Source organism: Eublepharis macularius, chromosome 18, assembly GCF_028583425.1.
Source record: "Eublepharis macularius isolate TG4126 chromosome 18, MPM_Emac_v1.0, whole genome shotgun sequence".
Classification (NCBI taxonomy): Eukaryota; Metazoa; Chordata; class Lepidosauria; order Squamata; family Eublepharidae; genus Eublepharis; species Eublepharis macularius.
Genome location: NC_072807.1, coordinates 14,750,184 through 14,769,241, shown reverse-complemented (window position 1 = coordinate 14,769,241; position 19,058 = coordinate 14,750,184). Strand labels below are relative to the sequence as shown.

The window sequence follows — 19,058 nt, the reverse complement described above, 5'->3', positions numbered from 1 at the left end:
TCTTTTTCACTAGAGTGTCTGGGATCGGGACCTCCGTAAACATAGGTTATGATCCTCGCTTAATATTAATAGTTACAGACTGCTACAGCTAATTCCCCATTATAATAAAGAGCAGTTCTGGTAACAGTTTACTGGTGGAGAATGCGGGCATAACCCAGTTCGTGTGAATACACGTGAGTCGACACGCGTGTTTTCGGCGAACTGACTTAGAGGAAAATTTTCCAGACCTCTGTGTAAAGAGTGCAATTTAGCTCAGGGAATTAAAAAGTGTGAGTGTGTGTGGCTCTAGCGAGCAATTCTATCTTGTGGGTTGGCTTTTCCCCATTTCCTCCTTCAGCCAGCTTTGGACTACTTGCCTTTTGTGGTGCACCGCGAGGCCCTCCAGCCGTTATAACCGGTGTACTGTGGGTGAGGACCTCTGAACTGGTGAAGTTCCTGGCCACCTTCCGGGCCGCCTAAACGCGTCTATGTGGGTGGGATCCCAGAAGCAGGCTCTATAGATTTATATATATCCTGAAGCAGCACATATAAAATTCTTTTCCGCCCTCCCCCGTCTCTCCTAAGTCCGTCCAAACCCCGTTCCTGCCAGCACTTAGGCTTCAATCCCCGCTCCGGAGGAAACGTGAAGGGATCGTTAGTCCGTTTAGTTAGTTAGCTTTGGGAATCTGAAGCCAGGTTCCTGAAGCCCCGCGGCAGCCGGCCGCACCGTGCTTAAGAGTTTTAAGGTAGACTCTTGGGCGCCTTTCCGCTTGCGAGTTTTAAGTCAGACTCGTGGGCGAACCCTGCTTGGGAGTTGTTCGAACTCTTGAGCGCTTTTCCGCTTGGGAGTACAGTAAGTGTTACTCCTGAGCACTTTTGCTTGGGGACGTGCAGTGGCAGTCCTTGAGCGCATTTAGTCTTTTGGTCAGGGCTTGGAGACAGTTTAACCGTTTGTCTCTGAGCACGAGGCCTGGGGACACTTTGAGTTTAGTTCTTGGGCAGAGAGCTTGAGAGCATTTGCAGCTTCTGAGCAGAGGCTTGGAAGCACTGAGCGTTTTTGGTTCTTGGACTTAGAGAGCTTGAGAGCACCCTCTGAGCCAGTAAACTTTTCCTGGTCCCGTGGCTTGTAGGCAAGCTTGAAACGGGAATAGGAATTTTCCCCTCTCCCCCAGAGGAGAAGGATTGAGCGTAGGACCCTAAAATACCCTTTAACCCTAAAAGTAGAACCTTAAAACCCCCTGGTAAAAACCCTTGAGGACCTGAGGGAAGGATAAACCTCCCAAAAGGGACATAGAGAGGAAGAAGTTGTTAAAACCCTTGAGCAGCTTTAATCGCCCCACCCCTGGTGTCGCTGATCCACTCTTTTAACCTCCCCCGAGATCAGCCTTAAACTAAAAAGAAAAATGTACCGGGCAAACCCCACCGTGCCCCGCCTGGAGAAGTGGCTAGTGAAGAAGGGAGATTGCCCTTGGGAAGCCGGTTCCTTCAAGGGACCTGACCCGCTCCAGATAGTCAGAAGTGCCTTTCAAGATTTTTGTGAGAAAGAGAAACCCAAGTCGAGCAAGAAGGACAGATACGGAGCTTGGGCACTTTTTACTGCCCTACAGGACAGCGTGTCCCTGATAAATAAATTACATATAGCGCAGGAAGATAGTGAGCAGGAGATAGAGAGGCTCAGATTAGCCCAAGACAAAGAGAGGAAGGAGCTAGAGGAAAAAGCAAAGCGAGAACAGGACGCCCTGCACCTAGAAATACAGAGTCTCAGGGCCAAACTAGCCGAACAGGAAAGAGACCATGAGGAAAAGGCAGTTGAGTGGCGCGCTGAACGCGTCAATTTCATATTGGAAAAACAAGGATTAACCACCGCCCTCCAGGACGCCCAGCACAAGGCTGAGGCGGCCACCGCTCGTGCCGACATGGCTGAGCATGCAGTAATCGAAGGACAGGAAAGAATCGCTAAGCTAACCCATGCCGCCCAGTTCATGGCAGAACACAATCACTCTAAGGTAACCTCCGCTGATCATTCCGCTTGTAAGAGGGAGCTAGAGGCCCTAAAACAGCACCTGGGGATGCAGCAGGCCGTAATTTCCGCCGTGCATCCCGCAGCCCTCTTGGCCCTCCCAGAAGATAGTAAGGATAGCTGGGCATCTCAATCGCCCCAGCCCGAGGAAGCCCCACAGCCCCTCCATCCAATAGCCACTAAGGAAATTGTATCCATGGACGAGGATGGCAGGAAAACAGACCGGGTCGTTAAGGAAACCCGCAATTGGAGGCCCGATGAGCTCCAAGCCATAGCGGACCGCATGGGACCCCTGAACCGAGACTCAGCTATACAATGGTTTGCACACGTGACCATGTCCCAGCCCTCCGCCAGTGGCTCCGATGTAGCTCAGCTGGCTCGCCATTGTGCCAGCCCCGAAATAGTCACCTCCCTCAACGCATATATTTCTAACCGGAGACTAGCCACTCGCAGTCAGTATGGTGCCATGAAAGAGTTGTGCGCCTTCCTGTGGCCCACCAAGAGTTTAAAAGCCCTGTATATTGCAGAGTCTCAAAAACCCGGAGAGGATCCAGAGGCATATTTAGCCAGGAAACAGCTCCTAGCTGAACTAGCAGACGAGGTAGATTTAGATTTGAGCGACATGCCGGACTTCGACGACTTAGAATTCAGGAGAGCAGTCTTAGATGGACTCAATAGTACCACCCGCCTAGCACTAGCAGGAGTAGAGCCCGGGAGCATCTCATGGGGAGACCTGGAGGCTCGCATCAGAAGCATTGCTGGCCTGTTGCGAGAAACCGGCGCCATCCGCCATGTGAAGTCCCCGGCCCCCCATAGGAAAGAGAGTGAGCCCATCAACACAGTCACGTATGCCAACCATGGTCCCCACTCCCAATATCGGCCCCAAGGGCATAGCTCGTACTCGGAGCCTAGAGGTGGCATCTTGCGTGGGAGAAGCGGTAGCTTCACTCGGGGCCGCAGCCAGAGGGACTCCCGTCCAGGAGTAACCTTTGCGCCCACCCCCAGTCACTACCCTTCCTCCCCACAGGGACCCTCTGAGCCCTGGAGACCTGCACTGCCCTCGGCGCCCCCGCCCCCTTGGACACCTCACCCCTACAATCACCAGGTCTACCCTCCCCCAAGTCAGGCTGACTCCTGGAGACCGCAGCCAAAGGACCATGAGGAGCCCTCTGACCTAGGCGGCCCGCCGCCAACCAGGGACTCACTCCGCTGGGAACTCTGGAAGCGGCTCAAGGATCATGGGGCAGACATGGAGCTCTTCCACCAGCAGCCCACTTCAGTTCTTCTCTCCGCCCTTCTAGACACCCTTGCGAAAGGCCCTCCCCAACATGCACAGCCAGTGGCTACAGTAAGAGGAGAGCCGCCACCAGCTGGGAACCCCTTTTTCCAATAGGGATGCCCGGGGGTCACACGTGCTTCTCCCCACTTAACTGCCCGTGGGAGAAAACCAAAGGTTGAGGCTAGCCTTCGACCTCCGGGAACTAAAAATAGCTTGGAACTTAAAAGAGAGAAGGAAAGATTCCAAAGGGTGATTCGCACCCAGAACCCAGCACCAACTTTGCCAGACACCTCTGAAAGAAACCTGGCAGAGCTGCAAAATAAAATCCATGAACTCATAAGTGTAAATAGGGAACAGAATTTAAAAATAAATGATCTTAATAAAGAGAATGAGGAATTAAAAGAAAAATTAAATGCTTGCACAATAGAGAAAGAGCAGCTCCACAATAAATTCCTTAACATGCAGACTTTGCTGGAGAACCAGAATAATGAAACTGCCACTTTAAAAACCCTGATGCAAAATCTCCTGGAATCCCAGAGACTCACTGAGGCCAGATTAAAGACTTTAGAGGAACAATCAGTGATTGAATCAGCACCCCGCCCCGCCAAAGGCAGTGAAACAGGTAGTCAGTCACCTTTGCCTCCAATTTCTGCCTCAGCCCCCATGCCCAAGAAGCCAGAATTCACTTTAGCCTCTGAGCATGTGCAGAGTTTAAAAGTCATTCCCCAAGGAATTGTCTTGGCTCCCATAGACTGCCCCCAGCCAAGCTATACACAGACCACCGTGACTGTGCCCTCTTGCAATGGCCCTGAAGAACAGGTAAATAAAAGTAAAAATGCAGTTCCTTTAAAAGAATTAAATTGCTTTGAGAATCCAGTGCTTGCAACTACACACCAAATAGCTTTCTGTCAGCCTTCCCTGACTAACACCCCTGAAGAAAACCTCATGTTGTGCCTGTGTGGTTTAGTAGTGCTTGAGCTAATTCAGAGACATTTGTGTATCTGTTTCCATGTTTTAAAAGGCTCAAGCCCAAAACTTAATGAAAAGGTAGAGCCTCCAGCAGTAAGTGCAGTCAGGAATGTAATAATGCAAGTGAGCAAATTCCAGAAAGAATCCCAGTTGCTAGCAGCATCTAAAACAGACTGTTCCCACTCAGCGCTATACCCCCACCCCTCATTGAAATGGAAAAACTGGCCAGACCAGGACTCTGACCTCCTCCCAGTTCGTCCTTTTGTCCTCTCCCAGGCTGAAGTAAGCCCAAATAAATGTAATCACTGGTTCCCTGTCAGAATTTGGATGGGATTGGAACCAGGAGTGGAAAAGCCACCTTAAGGAGACTTGAGTTCAAGTCCCTGCAGCCCCCGTCCCTTTTCGTTGTGCAGTCTTAACTTTATGTGTGTGTAAACCTGAAGCCCAATTCCCTTTTGAAATTAGATATAAAAAGCCAACTTGGTTTCATATAATCATTTAGTGTTTTTGTTATTTCTTGTCAGTTCTATTCTTTAACTTCATTAGGCGGGCCCCACAGTTGGGACCCTTGGGAAAGACACGGCAATCAAAGCCAAATGGGACCACCACCGAAAGTGATTCTTAATTGGATTGTAAGCCGCATGTTCGGGAAAAAAATTGCACAGGCAAAAGAGATTTGCTGTGTGAAAGTGTTTGGAGAGGCTTTAGCCCAAAAGTGAATGCGTTTCCAATATTGGAGACACACCAATAAAGGTGATCTCTGTATTTGAAAACATTTCACCCGCCGTGCTAGTGAAGATCCCGCATCTACGTAGATTCGGGGTCTCACCTGCCAGACCCACGCTTTCGCATGATGGTCGGCTTTGGCTTTGAGGGCCGTGCCTCCCCTGGAAAAGGTCCCCCAGATAGCCCAACATCCCTCTTTTACTAATGTTCATACCCGTCATGGTGAGTTGCTATACGGCGCCACCACTTAGTACGCTTTAGTGCAAAAGTAAAAGACCCGCCAGTATTCTGTAAATATGTACCCTCTGGAATATGTTATTGGGGTACGTTCGCCACGCGCAAGGGGCAGCGTACCTCATTTACATAGCCAGGATCCCCCGCGCCAAAATGACCCCCGAATAACCCAGACCCAGTGGCGCCCGCAGATCTCGGCCGCCTCCGCCACTTTTCGATAAACGCTGCCGAGCACCTTCGGCTCCACTTCGGCCCTTTCCGCCAGCAGCCGCCCGCCCCACGTAATCTTTTCCCTTGCCCGTACCGCACAAGGGAAAAGAAGGGGGGGAGACATATTGAAGTCATAATGAAGCCCTGCCAGGCACCCCAAGTAAGGGCAACCTAAAAGTACCCCACACCCATATGCTTCGTGCTCCGTGTAGCTCCGTGTATTTTTCTTTTTGCGCTCAGTGTATTTTTCTTTTTCGCCCGCCCAGTGTACCTTTTTTTTTCAACCAGAAAACGGGGCCCCCCGAGGGAGTCCCTCCAAAAATTGGTTGTCCTGCAAATATATGACGAAGGCCTATTTTTGAAAATTAAAGCGAGGGCCCTCGTCTGCAGCAACCCTTATAGTTAATGAAAGCCGCTCTCTAGTTTTTTTTTCTTTTTAAAACGGCAAGGCCAGGCCGAGCCGGACCGATAGCTCTCAGCCCGCAAAATAAAAACAGCCCGCCACCGAGCAAGGGGCACCTGAAGGCCACATAGCCTAGGCACCCAGGGACCCCTGGGGCGAGTTTGCATAATCCCGCCTAACGCGCAGCCGACCCTTGCCCGACGTAAAGACGTTACCCTCTGAAATATACACGCTTTAGAAAGAAACCTTCGCACAGGAGCTCCCCAGAGCAACAAGCTGGAAGGCTCGCTTAGTGCTCTGGGACTTCTCGTTCGAGCCCCAATCAGTAAGAGTGCTGGCAGAAAAACACCCTTCTTTTTCCCTGCTTTACTTCATTCATTTTGCTGCAAGAAACTCAGGGAACCTGTACTTATATCCGCAGGTCTCCCCAGGATATTTTCAACACAAAGGAAAGAGAAGGCCAGGAGATGAGGCACCTGGCTACCCTGTGTTTGCTCGTGCTGGCAGGCACCCTAATAGAGGGACGCCCGTCTAAATTAATGCCCTACCCCCACTGGAGATGTATCAATACCCTAGCAGGAAATGAAATGATGGTCTGCAAGGTTGTACAGCAAAGCAATATGACCACCCCCACGGATCGCACTAACTTCCGCAGTTGTGAAGAGCAGTGGATCCGACCCCCAGAGCTTGTTATTTTATGTGTGGGAGTAAAAACTCTGTCCCAAGAATTAGTCTGTTACTCGCCTACCGATACGGTTTCACCACTTGCTCCGATTCCATGTATGTTTCTCCCCCACATAAGGCCAGCCCCCACCGCAGTCCCGGTGGTAGACAAATATACCACCCCTGCCAATTTCGAAACCTCGCCATTTGTCTCTGAGGCTTTCGGACCATACTGTGAAGTTATTCTAGTGTCGGCCGCAGTATGGAAGGCAGGAGACCCCTTTAGAATGACCATCCTACTAGGCACCACTACCACTGAGTCTGCATCAGTCACTATCACGCCCCCTTCAGGTGCAGTTCTCTCCTTTGCTATAGAGCGCTGGGAGAACCTGACCTGGATTGTAAAGGAGGAAGACCTAGCCAAACATGGCCCACCCGATTGGACACTGGTTCAGCAGACGCCCGAATGCCAAACCAAGCCCCTAGTAGAGAAATTTCACCGGCTTGGGCTGCTCTTTGTAAATTTGACTCACGAACCAGGCAATTACTCCCTGCTGATCCGGACCCAGGAGACCCACACCATCCAAATTGACCCTTTGATTGTTAGCAATGGACGATTAAGCCAAGGCGGCACGCATATAGTGGGCTCCCATGTTTTGAAAACTGACATTCGAGAGAGAGTTTTAGTCCGCCCGCAAATGTCTTTGAAAGAGATCCGCATAGACTTAGCTGAGTTAAATATAACCCAGAGGCTGCCGCAGTGCGCTCCCTATCTGGAGGCCGGTAGCAAGGGTTGGAATGCATGGCTACAACTGTGGATCGATCCCTCCCCCTCTCTCTCGCGTGCCAGACGAAGCATTGCCGACTGGACTGCTCCTGCAGCCGGAGGCTTAGCAATCATGGATTCGGTCAATATTGAGACTCTCGCTAATAAGTTTGCCCATGTCACGACTAGCATCTCCGACTTAGGTAAACCGGTGGTGCAGTCCCTAAATTCCATTTCAAATGGGCAACACGAGATCAGCTCCATTTTAGTTAACTGGGAGAGTCAAATTGAAAGAGACTTTTCTCTGCTGCTCAAAGGGACACAGTCTTTTGAACGCAACGTGTCAATAGCCATGGCATGTATGCAAGCCCAACAATTAAATCAGGCTGTGGCCATGGGGCTAATTCGGCAAGCCACGGACGGGCATTTGCCCCTGGAAATTAAAAGATTGATCATGCCCAAATTGTCACCCATAGAACTGGAGCTTGAATCCTGGTGGTCTCTCGTAAATTCCTCATTCTCACCGACCACCCAGGAGCTTAAATTATTTTTATTAACGGCCAGTGCACACGAGTCATTCCATGTGTATCCAGTCGTGCCTCTGGGACTCCAAGTCAGCGACACCGAGGTCCTCTACGCCCGCCACCCCGACCATTGGGCCCGCTTAACCCCGACCGGATGGCAGCTCGTCAGCCTCCAAGGGTGCCAGCATCGAGACCAGACCGGCTTCATTTGCCAGGACCAAGCCTTTGCACCTCATCACCCCTGTGTAGCCCCGCAAGTCGACACCCTCAATGAATGCTCTTTCGAGGTCGTCCGGGAGAACAGCTCCGCTGTGGTCTACCTTGGGAAAGGATGTGCCTGCGTGCGAACGGCCTGCGATTTTGTGATCCTGAACTCGTTCCAGCTCAAGCCCGTGATCCCGGGAGTCAATCGCTGCTTTTGCAACCTGTCTTCGGTGGCAGCCTGCGACTTCACCTACACGGTACCGGTCTGGACCCAAGAAGAGATCTTGGTGGCACCCTCCATCTATCGCTATGTGAAGCCAGTTTCCCTCGGCATCGGTCTGGAGCTAATCCACGAGCTCCTGGCACACCCGCAGCTCCACCGCACCCTCCAGAGCATCCAGAGGGACGGGGACACCACTGCTTTGGTTGTGTCCCACAACGGAAAGGAGATTTTGGATCTGGTCCAGCGGATTAAGACCACCGGCGAGCATTCGTGGTGGGAAACCCTCTTTGGCTGGAGCCCCACTGCCACTGGAATTTACAATTTGGCTTTGCACCCGATCGTTGTGATTTTGGCCTTCCAAGTTTTGTTGTGTGCCTCACTACTCTATTTGGGCTGTTGGAGCCGCCGACAGCTCCAGCAACTCCAACTATCCTACCGTTTGGACCATTACAACCCAGACCTCCTCTTGCCCTAATGGTTATTCTTGGCACCCTCCTTTAACCCGTGTTTGTTTTATTGCTTGTGCTGGTATGAACTATGCTTGGATTTTATTGTGTGTACGGATCCTGAACCAGCCCCATGGACGCTTTGCTGCCGGACACCGCTCCGAGGCCCTCTTGTGGACTAGGGGGGGACATATCTCTCGGTCTCCCAGCCCACGGCCTGCCTACGAACGACCGCCAGCAGCGCCACCTCCATGAGGACTAGAACTGTGTGCCTGGAGCCCTTCTCGCCGCCTGCCGACCCTGCTCTGCGGATTGATGCAGACAGCAAGGGGGGGTGGAAGTGTGTTTTGGAACACATGAACTAAGCTTGCTTGTTCTTGTATATATATGCAACCCAGTCCAGCAGCTGTACTGCGGACTGAGCCGTCTGTGATCTGTGTAGCTCTATTGTTTTATGAATTTCTTTGCATTGCTTTCATGAATTTCACTCCCATGAATTTAGCCCCGAACTAGTCCCTCCCTCTATCTACCGCAAGTGCGCCCATGAACTTCATCCCGATGAATTTGATTTTAACCTTAGGAATTGCCTTTTTAACCCGACTCCCTCCGCCGAGGCAGTTCTAGTCTATGAATTTGATTTTAATCCAGCCATATTGATTTGGTTTTTAATTGCAGAGTGTATTTTTCTGCCCCCATGAGCCCTTCCGCCGCCTACCCCTCATGAATTGTTTCCACGCACTTGCTTTTATTCTTGCTGCTTTTGACTTCATGAACTATTGCTTTTAATCACATATATGTATTTATGATTTTAACCATTTATGAATTAGCCTACCCTCAATGAATTATGCCATGCTGGCACATTTCACTTTACCCTGTATGAATTGCTTTTAATTGTCCCTGCTTTTAATCCTATGTATTTATGATTTTAATTATCCATGAATTGATCCATGTATATGAATTGCTCCTGGTTTTTAGTGCTTTTAACCCATCATGAATTCCGTATGAATTACCTTCAATCATGAATTAATCAATGTACACAATTATGAATTATTGCTATTTATATGCATGAATTGATCATTGCTGCCTACTACTATGAATTACTATTGCTATGAATTATTACTATTTATTCTGACGATTGCACTTAGCACACCCCCTGGTGTGAACCCAGAGACCTGCAGCCCATTGGCTGATCTAAAGTGCACTTATTCGGTTAGGTGGTTCTCCAAACTAAATTTTTGAGTGACGCCTCCCCCTCCTTCCCTTCCCACTCCTTCTTCGCTCGAAGCTCGACCACCGGACATTGCCGACCACCTCGCCTTTGAAGTCAAGTTCGGAGACCCGCGCGCCTGACGTCCCGGGGTCTCCGAGGGGGGGAATTGTTGCCAAGTAGGCCCCCTCCCCTGCTTTGAAGCCTGCTATGAACTGTGTTAGAGTTTCCTGCATTACTGTTTCACTGCTGCACAAAGACTGCTTTGCACGTGTGTGCTCTGATACACGTGTCAGTTTCCTGCCTGCGTGTCAAATACCCTGCTGCTGCAATAGACTGTGTAGTTTACTGACTCCATGTTTGGGTAACTGCACAAAGGACTCTCTTTCTGGGCAGCCCTGCCCTGACCTGTGTCTGGACTTCCCAGTGTGCGTTTGGACTGTGTTCCCCGTGCCTGCTTTGCCATCTGCCACGGACCGTGCCTGTTCCCTGCTTTGGACTGTGTTTTAAAGTGTTGTTCCCGCTGCCTCCATGGAGGCCTGCCTCATATGGGCCCAAGCCGCTGCTAGCAGCCGGGCGCCTGCCGGGGAAACCTCCAGCGAGCCTGGCTAGGCGCTCCCTGGTCAGTTCCCGCCTGGAGCCTCCCGCGGGTAGGTCGCCGAGCTTGCCCTTGCTACCGGGCAGCCTGCTATCCAGCCCCAGCTATGCCCAGCCGGCATCCATGTTCTCAGGCACCCAGAAGACCCAGAGGAAGAGACTGCTTTGAGAAGCCATTTCGGCGAAGCGGGCACACCACGTCCGCAGCGAGAGCCCCTCGCCCCGCTCTGCATATCTTAGGAGCCGCCCCGGAGAAGGAACTAAGTGCCGACCATCCCAAGCACTTAGAGAATGCATCTCAAAGAAACCTCCGCATTCCAAAGCTGATGACATCAGGACAAGCCCTGTCCGCTGGAACATCCTTTCAGCCCACTTGGATTTCCCCCTCCCTCTTTTGTCCCCTCTTCCTGAGGTGTCACTTATCACAATCTGATTACTAAAGTGGCCCATCTAAGCCATTCAGTAGCCCATTAGAACCTTTGTTTTAAACTGTGAGAACCACCAAGTACAGCACCAGCCCCAGGGTACGTTTTGGGGTATTTAAGCTGGTCTCCCAGACCACTCGGTGCTCAGGCCATTCCTATCCAGACTTCCTTGCTGTCCGTCTGTGGTCCCAGTGCTGGCATTGGGCCACCCTCGCTGCTGTGTCTCTGCTTCGCTCCAGGATAAGTGAGTATTCCCCCTATCATCATTGGGAACCAGCTAATGCGAACGTCTCTGTATTTCCTACTCTGTATTTCTTAGACCTTGTATGTTCTTTGTATGATTGTGCAAGCTAGGCTTACGCTACACTCAATACACGTGTTTGGACCTTACTCCTTGTCTGCCTCTTTTTCACTAGAGTGTCTGGGATCGGGACCTCCGTAAACATAGGTTATGATCCTCGCTTAATATTAATAGTTACAGACTGCTACAGCTAATTCCCCATTATAATAAAGAGCAGTTCTGGTAACATCTGTGTTGCTGGCAACTTGCTCTCAGGAGCGTCCACTCCGGAGCAAATGATTTTAGTAGACACTGCGCCACAAGATCCTCCCGCTTCCTTTCATTTGCCTAAAAGTGGACTAAGCTCTCTGCAAAAGGTCAGAAATGAAGGGATTTCACTTACTGCGTGCAAAGCATTTTGCAGCTTTTACTATTTTTTCCATAATTCTACTTTGGCTAGTCGTGGAGAAGTGGGGAAGGATTGTGGCAGGTCTTCGAAGTCTACATTCTGATTGCTGAAAGCCTGCTCCATTGCTGGCTTGTTGCAAGCCCTGCCGCTGCTCCTTCAAGCATCTTTTTGCTGCCAGGAGAAATGAAAAGCAAGGTCCTCAAGAAGCTACGTTCTGTGCTTTTCCTGCCCTCCCATGCTGTCTTGGTGCACATGTGGCCTGGTATGTTCAGCTCGTGAATGCTATATAGGCGTCATTTATAATGCCCCAGACATGCCTCAGTATGTGTTCTTCACAAATGGGATCCCACAGCTGCTGAATACTTGTTAGGACTGTGGAAACACCCTAAGAAAGGAGAAAGCATCCACAAAAAGTTGACAGCTTATATCCCAAGATTAGGATTCATCCCGGCTCTTCTCAGGTTGTCTCTATCCACCCTAGGTGTGTCATGGAAGACCTCCTGCTGTTCCTGCTGCCACTTAGCAAAGTTGTGCAGGGGGGTGGGGAATGGATGGGGAAAGCATTGTTGTGCCAATGACGCACTGTCACTTCTGCGCAAACTCAGAAGCTACATGACACTCTAAAAACCATAGAGGTTACAAAATATCCTAAAGCATCCTGAAAACTCAGTGACATCACTTCCAGGTTGGTGCTGGAAGTGATGTCACACATTTCCCCTTTCTTGACAGTTGCAGTCCTAGTCCACCTACAAAGAGAGGAATTAAGAACATGAGAAAGATCCCTGCTGGATCAGGCCATCTGGTTCCTAATCTTGTTCTACACACGGTGGCCAACCAGTTATCCTCGAAGGCCAAAAAACAAGGTAAAGAGGCTAAGGCCCTCCCTTGATGTTGTCTTCTAGCACTGGGTAATCCCTTTCTAGAGTGATTCTTGTCCCTCTAGAAAGCAGGAGAGCTGGCTGGTGTCTCCCAGAAACATTTGCCCACACTTGTGAGTGTTTTGCAGGTTTGTTTTTTTGGGATTTTTTTTAGCAGTATGGGAGTGAATATCCAGGACTAGAGACTCTTATTTCTTTGAGACATGGCTCCCAGGTCATGCTCTTTCCGGTTCCCTCTTCTAACCTGCAGCCAGGTGGATCAGGGTCCTGTCCTCAAACAGGGCCAGCCCAAGGAGTTTTGCCACCCTAGGCGAACTATTATTTTGGTCTGTCCCCCCATTCAACATACAGACACAATTATAATGAAACGTCAACTGGCTCATTGCAAGGGCTTCAATCCTAAGCATGCTTACCTGCTTAAACATAGCAGGACTTACTTCTGAGTAGCTGTGGTAGACTAGACATGCATAGGAAGGAGGCTGGTTCAGCTCCCTCTCTGCCCTGCCTCCTGGACCCCTGAGGCTGCCTGAGGCCCTCTGCCTCTTTTGGCTCTCCCCCAGCTCTGGCACCCCTGGTGATCGCCCAGGTTTGCCGAGTGGATGGGCCAGCCCTGGTCTCAAGCCTCTTAGGCAACCTCTTCCAGATCAGCAGCTTGTCTGATGGAAGCGTGCCAAAAGTCAGGGGGAACTGACCACCACCTTGGGGCCAGGTAGCAATTTTACCTAGACCAGTTTGGCTAGGGATCCTGTTGGTGTTTTGCCATCTTCTGGGCAAGGAGCAGGGGTCATTGGACGTGTGTGGAGGAAGGGGAGGAAGTTGTGAATTTCCTGCATGGTGCAGAGGGTTGGACTAGATGACCCTTGAGGTTCCTTCCAACCCTATGATTCTATCAATCCATGGGTTTTTGTGCTTGCGCAAGCATCTGCTGGGCTGCACAGTAGCAGTGCAGTTTTGAACAAGATGCTGTGTGCGTGCTGAGGCCCACACCATAGCTCTGTGCTCTGCTCTCCCAGCAGCACGTTTCCCTCCAGCCCCCCCCCCTCCAAGAGTCCTAGCCAGTTTGCCCTTGTCCCTGGCATCCCAGCGTGGTCTTTGTTCTGCTTTGGGATTTGGATGGTGGTGGTTAGCAGTGGTTTGCCTGCTTATGGGATCTCCCCCCAGCTGAGTCTTCAAGATCATTTAGGCCCTCGTGCCTGTGTTTTTTTTTAGTTAACATTTACTTGGCGCTAAAAGCTCCTGACCTGGGATTAGTGGCTGAGAGGCAGCATCCTCGGGAACGGTGGACTGGCACTAATTTGGGCGCGTTTGTTTTCTCTGAAGGCCTCTGGGTTATTAGAGAACAGAGGGGGAAGGGGAGGGGGAGCCGTTGTGTAAGGTGCCTGAACTAGACAGGTGCATTAGCAGCGCAGTGGGAAGGAGAGTCTCGTTGAGTCTCTTTATTGTTGCATTTCACACTGTACTTGACCTTGGCGATACTTAGAGCACCGCTCTGGAGTAAAAGAGCTAGCTGGCTATTTTGTGTCCCTTTCTGTCTCAAACAGTATTAAACTTGCTGCTAATTGGTGTGAGCCAAACCTCTTTTATTTGCAGATCGCAATGCACATTAGCTTGGGAACATTTAAACTCAAGCAGGTTTGCTACAGCATCCGTCCTTGTTTATTTACTGCAGCTGTACAAACATCTCAGCTGCTGGCCCAACGTGGGAGTGAGGAGATGCAAGGAAGGGGCTCAGCATTTTGATGTGTTTGAAGAAAAGCTGCCAGGATAAAGTGAGGCGGGGAAAAGCACACACTTGTAAACATTAGTACCGAAACGTTCTTGTAACAAGGACTGGTGTTATTCCTAAGAGGGGCAGTAGATGGAGGGGAATTGACCTCCCTTGCTAGAGGATAATGGGACCTGATGCTAGAGGTAGGGAAAGGGAGCTTGCGAACACAGGAGGAATTTGAGCACCAGGGGAAGACTTTGGGCACGGAGTCTACTGGTTGGGTGTGAAGGTATGTAACGGCGTTGGGGTTTGTCTAGCAGCATCCGTTGTGGCCACAGGGGAAGGGTGAAGCCAACATGAGGTGCATGGCTGGCTTGACTGGAATGGATGGGCAATATGTCGTCGCTGAAAGCCTTTGAAACACGGGCATTGGATAATGTCTGCAGGTATGTCAGATCTGACCCAGTCACGGCCAGAATTGTGGCACGAAGTCCTCCATGGACTTTACCGACTTACATCATGCACTGTGGGTAGAGGACAGGACTGTGACCACCTCCGTCACCCAACTGCCATGTGATGCAGAAGGGAAAGTGGAGCTAGCAGGCAGAGATACCGCAGCAAGTGTTGCTCTGTCCAGTTGTACCGGTAAAATCCTGCCTTGTGATACAGTCGCCTCATGCAGATTTACCGGCGCTGCCATGAAGGTTGACTTCTCTCCCTCCCATCAGTCTCATCACAGTCCGTGTAGTTCATGAATGGCTTATCTCACAGAGCCCAGTTAGAGTGTTCAGGTCCTGGCTGGTAGCAAGTCATCAAACTGTTCAAACATTAGTTGTCCTGAAGGGCGGTATGTAAATCGAACGTTGTTTATTGTTGTTGTTGTTATATTTTGCCCAGGATGCCAAAAGGTGTATGACCCTTTATGTGCTTTCTGCATTTAGACACACCCTCTGGCCCCCGCCCTCATTTTCTGGAGCATTTGAATGAGAAATGCATTTATTTTTCACTTTCCACATTTCAGTTCTGAAAAAATGGCAAAATTTTCATGTGTACATAAATATACAGGAAATGCCTGTAGGCACCCGGAATCTCTGCTTTTACTTTCACGGCCTGATTTATCTCGTTGGTTCAACTGCTTCCTTCTCTTCTCTCTTTCTTTTTTTTTTTAACAGCCAGAAAGAATTTCAGGAGAACAGTACGGCATTCATTCTGATGTTTGGAGCCTAGGGATTTCCTTTATGGAGGTAGGTGCATTTATGACTTTCTTAAAATGATTCTGAGCTCCATCCTGGACATGTTAAACATTCCCCATGTGCAATAGAGCTAGCCCTGCAGTTGCAGAGGGAAATGGCAAAGGGGGGGGGTTCTGATGCCTGATCTCTGGAGGCCTCATTCATCTTACTTCTCTCCTCCATGCTCAAGCTTTTTGAGGAGCAGCTAACACAATTGGCATTCCCAGAGGTTTGGGTGTCAGAGTAGATGCCCCCTATTCTCCTATAAGGCTGTGGCATTGTGGAGGGTTTTTCATCATGTGAATAGGGGTTAAGGTTACAGTGTGGATGTACTTCTGCTTTTGCACGCTAAGCGGCATAAAACTTACCACAACGTTTTTTTGCTGCATTTACAACCACTTATTCTGCAGGGGCAAATTTCACCCGAGGGCGGGGAGAACCCCCCTCATGCATTCACTTACTACTTTTCTGGTAGGAATTATTCAGGAGGGCATTTTTATAAAGGGAATTAAGGCTGTACTAGTATAATGGAATGGAGAATGCTTTTTAAATGGGACAGGATTGTAATCCGTCCCACTGTTTACTGTATGTTCCTCTTTCTATATTACTTTCTACATTTGTAATTCTGTTACTTTTGCATTGTTTATGACCTATCATCATTTTTGCATTATTTCTGATTTTGGGAATCCTAGTCCTATTGCATTGTTTGTTGGAGGGAAGCTCTTTGCTTGTATTGTTTTACACTGGGTAGTCCGTCTTGAGTCTCAGCAAGACAGGCGGGCTATAAATAAATAAAATTAGGAGAGGCAGCTTAGAAAGCTGAGTTCCATGGATTCGTAAGTGCTACTTGAGCCACCAGCTGTTAGGTTGAGCCTGTTTCATATGTGACCGAGAAGGGGCATTCTCGGAGTTAAAGGTTTGGGACAAGTGCGGCACTCAGTTTTTGTCAAACCGCTTAAAAGCCTGGCTTTCTTCTCTTTTGGACTGTTTGTGTTAGACTTGCTGTTACAACTAGGAATTCTCCTGTCCTAGAGTGTTTCTGGCTTGATGTCAGAATTTTCATTCCCTGATGATTCATCAGAATTTTCATTCCCTGATGATTCATGTCAGATTGGGGACGTCTGTGCATACCCTCTGCAAGGCTGCATGTGGTCTGGTTTGTGTGGCTCAGCCATGAAACTTGTATGGGGATCCTAGGGCAGTCTTGGTCTTGGTCTAGCCTACCTTATAGGGTTATGGTGAGGATAAAAGGAGGGCATTTTATTTCCTGTTTGTTAGCATTGAATTGTGCCATGATTTCCCCAGATAAAATGACTACTGTGGAGAATGTGGTAAAACCCAGTGCCAGAGGGTTTGTGCCAGCAGCATTGGTCTTGGGCACGCCGTCCTTTAACACGAGGGTTGCACCTTTTCTCTACTGTCACAAGCTCCCCCCACCCCTGCCTGCGCCCGTCTCCTGAGACAGATGCGTGGAACAAATTGTCTCGGTGTGCTTTGTTAATTGGAGTGTCATCTGCTCCTCCGAGACTTCTCTTCAACATGATCGCAGTTTTATTGAAGTGGTTTGAGTGATGTGTTAAATGAGGAAAGTGAAGGAAAATGTCTTGAGAAAGGTGAAGGTGATGCTCTAGGAAGCCACACAAGGTTGTTGCCATTAAAATCACACTCTGTTGTCACTAACATGGGGCAGGCAGAATTCCAAGAGGGCAGCCAGAGTTTACACTGGAATTTCTGAATGCTACCCTCTTGATTCAGACCTTTGTGCCCTTGGCCTTGCCTGATTGTTTATATACCGAGGCACGAGCTAGCAAAGGACCAACATATTGCAGTGAAGGTATGTATGTTCTTTCTGGTACGTTCTTTTTCAGAAGAGCAGAGCCATGCTAGGCCCTAGATCTGAGTGGCAGTCCTGCTCTCTAGGTCCAAATATGCTGGGATGGGTTGAAGTTGCTCACTCATGTAAGAGACAGGCATTCTGTGTAAACTCAAACATGCTACTGTCGAGAAGAGGAAGCAAGGGGTTCTGGACATGCAGTCCTGCATGGCAGTGGGCTGTGTCTGTGCTGTAGTTCTAGGGTTGCCAGCCTCCAGGTAATGGCTGGAGATCTCCCGGAATTACAACTAGTCTCCAGGCCACACAGATCAGTTCACCTGGAGAAAATGGCTACTTTGGGGGGTGGACTCTATGGAATTATGCCATGCCAAGGTCCCTTCCCTCCCCAAACCCCACTTTCTCCAGGTTTCACCCCCCAGATCTCCAGGAATTTCCCAACTTGGAGCTGGCAAACCTATGTAGTTCTGTTAGCCAGTCTTCACTAGGATAATAATTGAACCCATTCTGGCCTCTGCCGCCTGATCATTTGCTTTGCCTACCCAGCCTGTTCAAAACGCAACGTTCTCAATCACAAGGATGGATCTTACGCAGGTACCACGTGTAGGTGCAGTTCCCACAGGAGGCAAACATTTAGGGATTGGGTCTGCTTGCTTGTGCTGAGTCAGGCCCTTGATCTATCAGGCTCAGTTTTGTCCATTCTGACTGTCAGATGCTCTCCAGGGTCTCAGGAAGGGGTCTTTCACATCACCAGCTATCTGATTCTTCTAGCTGCAGGTGCCAGGGACTGAACCAGGGACTGAACCTGCGTGCCAGGTTGCTTTACTGCTGAGCCATCATGTCCCTCCACATATTGACCCTGTATACATTTATTTTATTTTATTAGATTTCTATCCTGGCCTCCCCACAAACGGGCTCAGGGCGGCTAACATCAACAAAACATCAATAAATACAGTCTTTAAAACACATAAAACTATAAAAGTTATCACCAGATCAGTCATTCAATTCCAGACATTGTTAAAATACATAAGCCGCTATAAAAGGCATGTGCTCAAATTCTGCAGGGTTGACTGTGGAATGGTACCAGAGTGGGACAGAAAACGGGGCATGGCAGTCAGGAAAAAAGATGGGAAAGAGGACGGACACCAGTCTTCAACCAAAGGCCTAGCAGAAAATCACTGTCTTACAGGCCCTGTGGAACTGCAACAGATCCCACAGGGCCCGAATTTCCAGTGGGAGTGCGTTCCAGCAAGATGGAGCCAGAGCCGAGAAGGCCCTGGCCCTGGAACATCCCTCAGGCTGGGGACCACCAGTAATTGCTTATCTCCAGAGCGTAAGGCCCTGCAGGGAACATAATGGGCTTGCCTATTCACTTCCTCTAGGCTTTGTACTTAACATTCAAATTCTACAGTCTGTTTGATTTTTTTCTACTTTCAGTTCTCTTTCCTTCAAACTTGGAACATTAGGGTATGCCTGAGTGTTCACTGTCTTTTCTCCAGTTCTGCTGTCCTTAAAATAAGCGAGTTCAGTGCAAAGTCTTCCATCTTATTGTAAGATGGTTTCAAGGCAAATTGTGTATTTTCAAGAGGGATTAAGCTGCAATTTTATTTAAACACTTTCTGGCTGACAAAGCAAAATTTATATGAACAGGTAGCTTTTTGCTGTCACTGTAGTTAAACCTGAATCAGCATTTTCATGCAGAAGCTTGTTCAGTGGTTGTTATCTTGATTCACAAAAATTGTTCTACAGTGGTTTGATGAAGTCTACTTAAGGTGTTCATTTGGCTTCAGATGTGCTTCAGAGGACTGAAGTTGCTTGCTTATCTATGACTCTAGCAGGGCTTTT

General features: G+C 49.3%; 1 protein-coding gene across 3 annotated transcripts in view; it reads left to right on the top strand.

Moving 5' to 3' along the window:
- MAP2K5 (mitogen-activated protein kinase kinase 5) overlaps positions 1–19,058 on the top strand; it is a 192,855-nt gene that overhangs the window by 101,319 nt on the left and 72,478 nt on the right. For all 3 annotated transcript variants that reach the window (XM_055002633.1, XM_055002632.1, XM_055002634.1), the window contains one exon: positions 15,323–15,394. In XM_055002633.1, the coding sequence (XP_054858608.1) occupies positions 15,323–15,394 (72 nt within the window). The remainder of the gene's footprint in view (positions 1–15,322; positions 15,395–19,058) is intronic.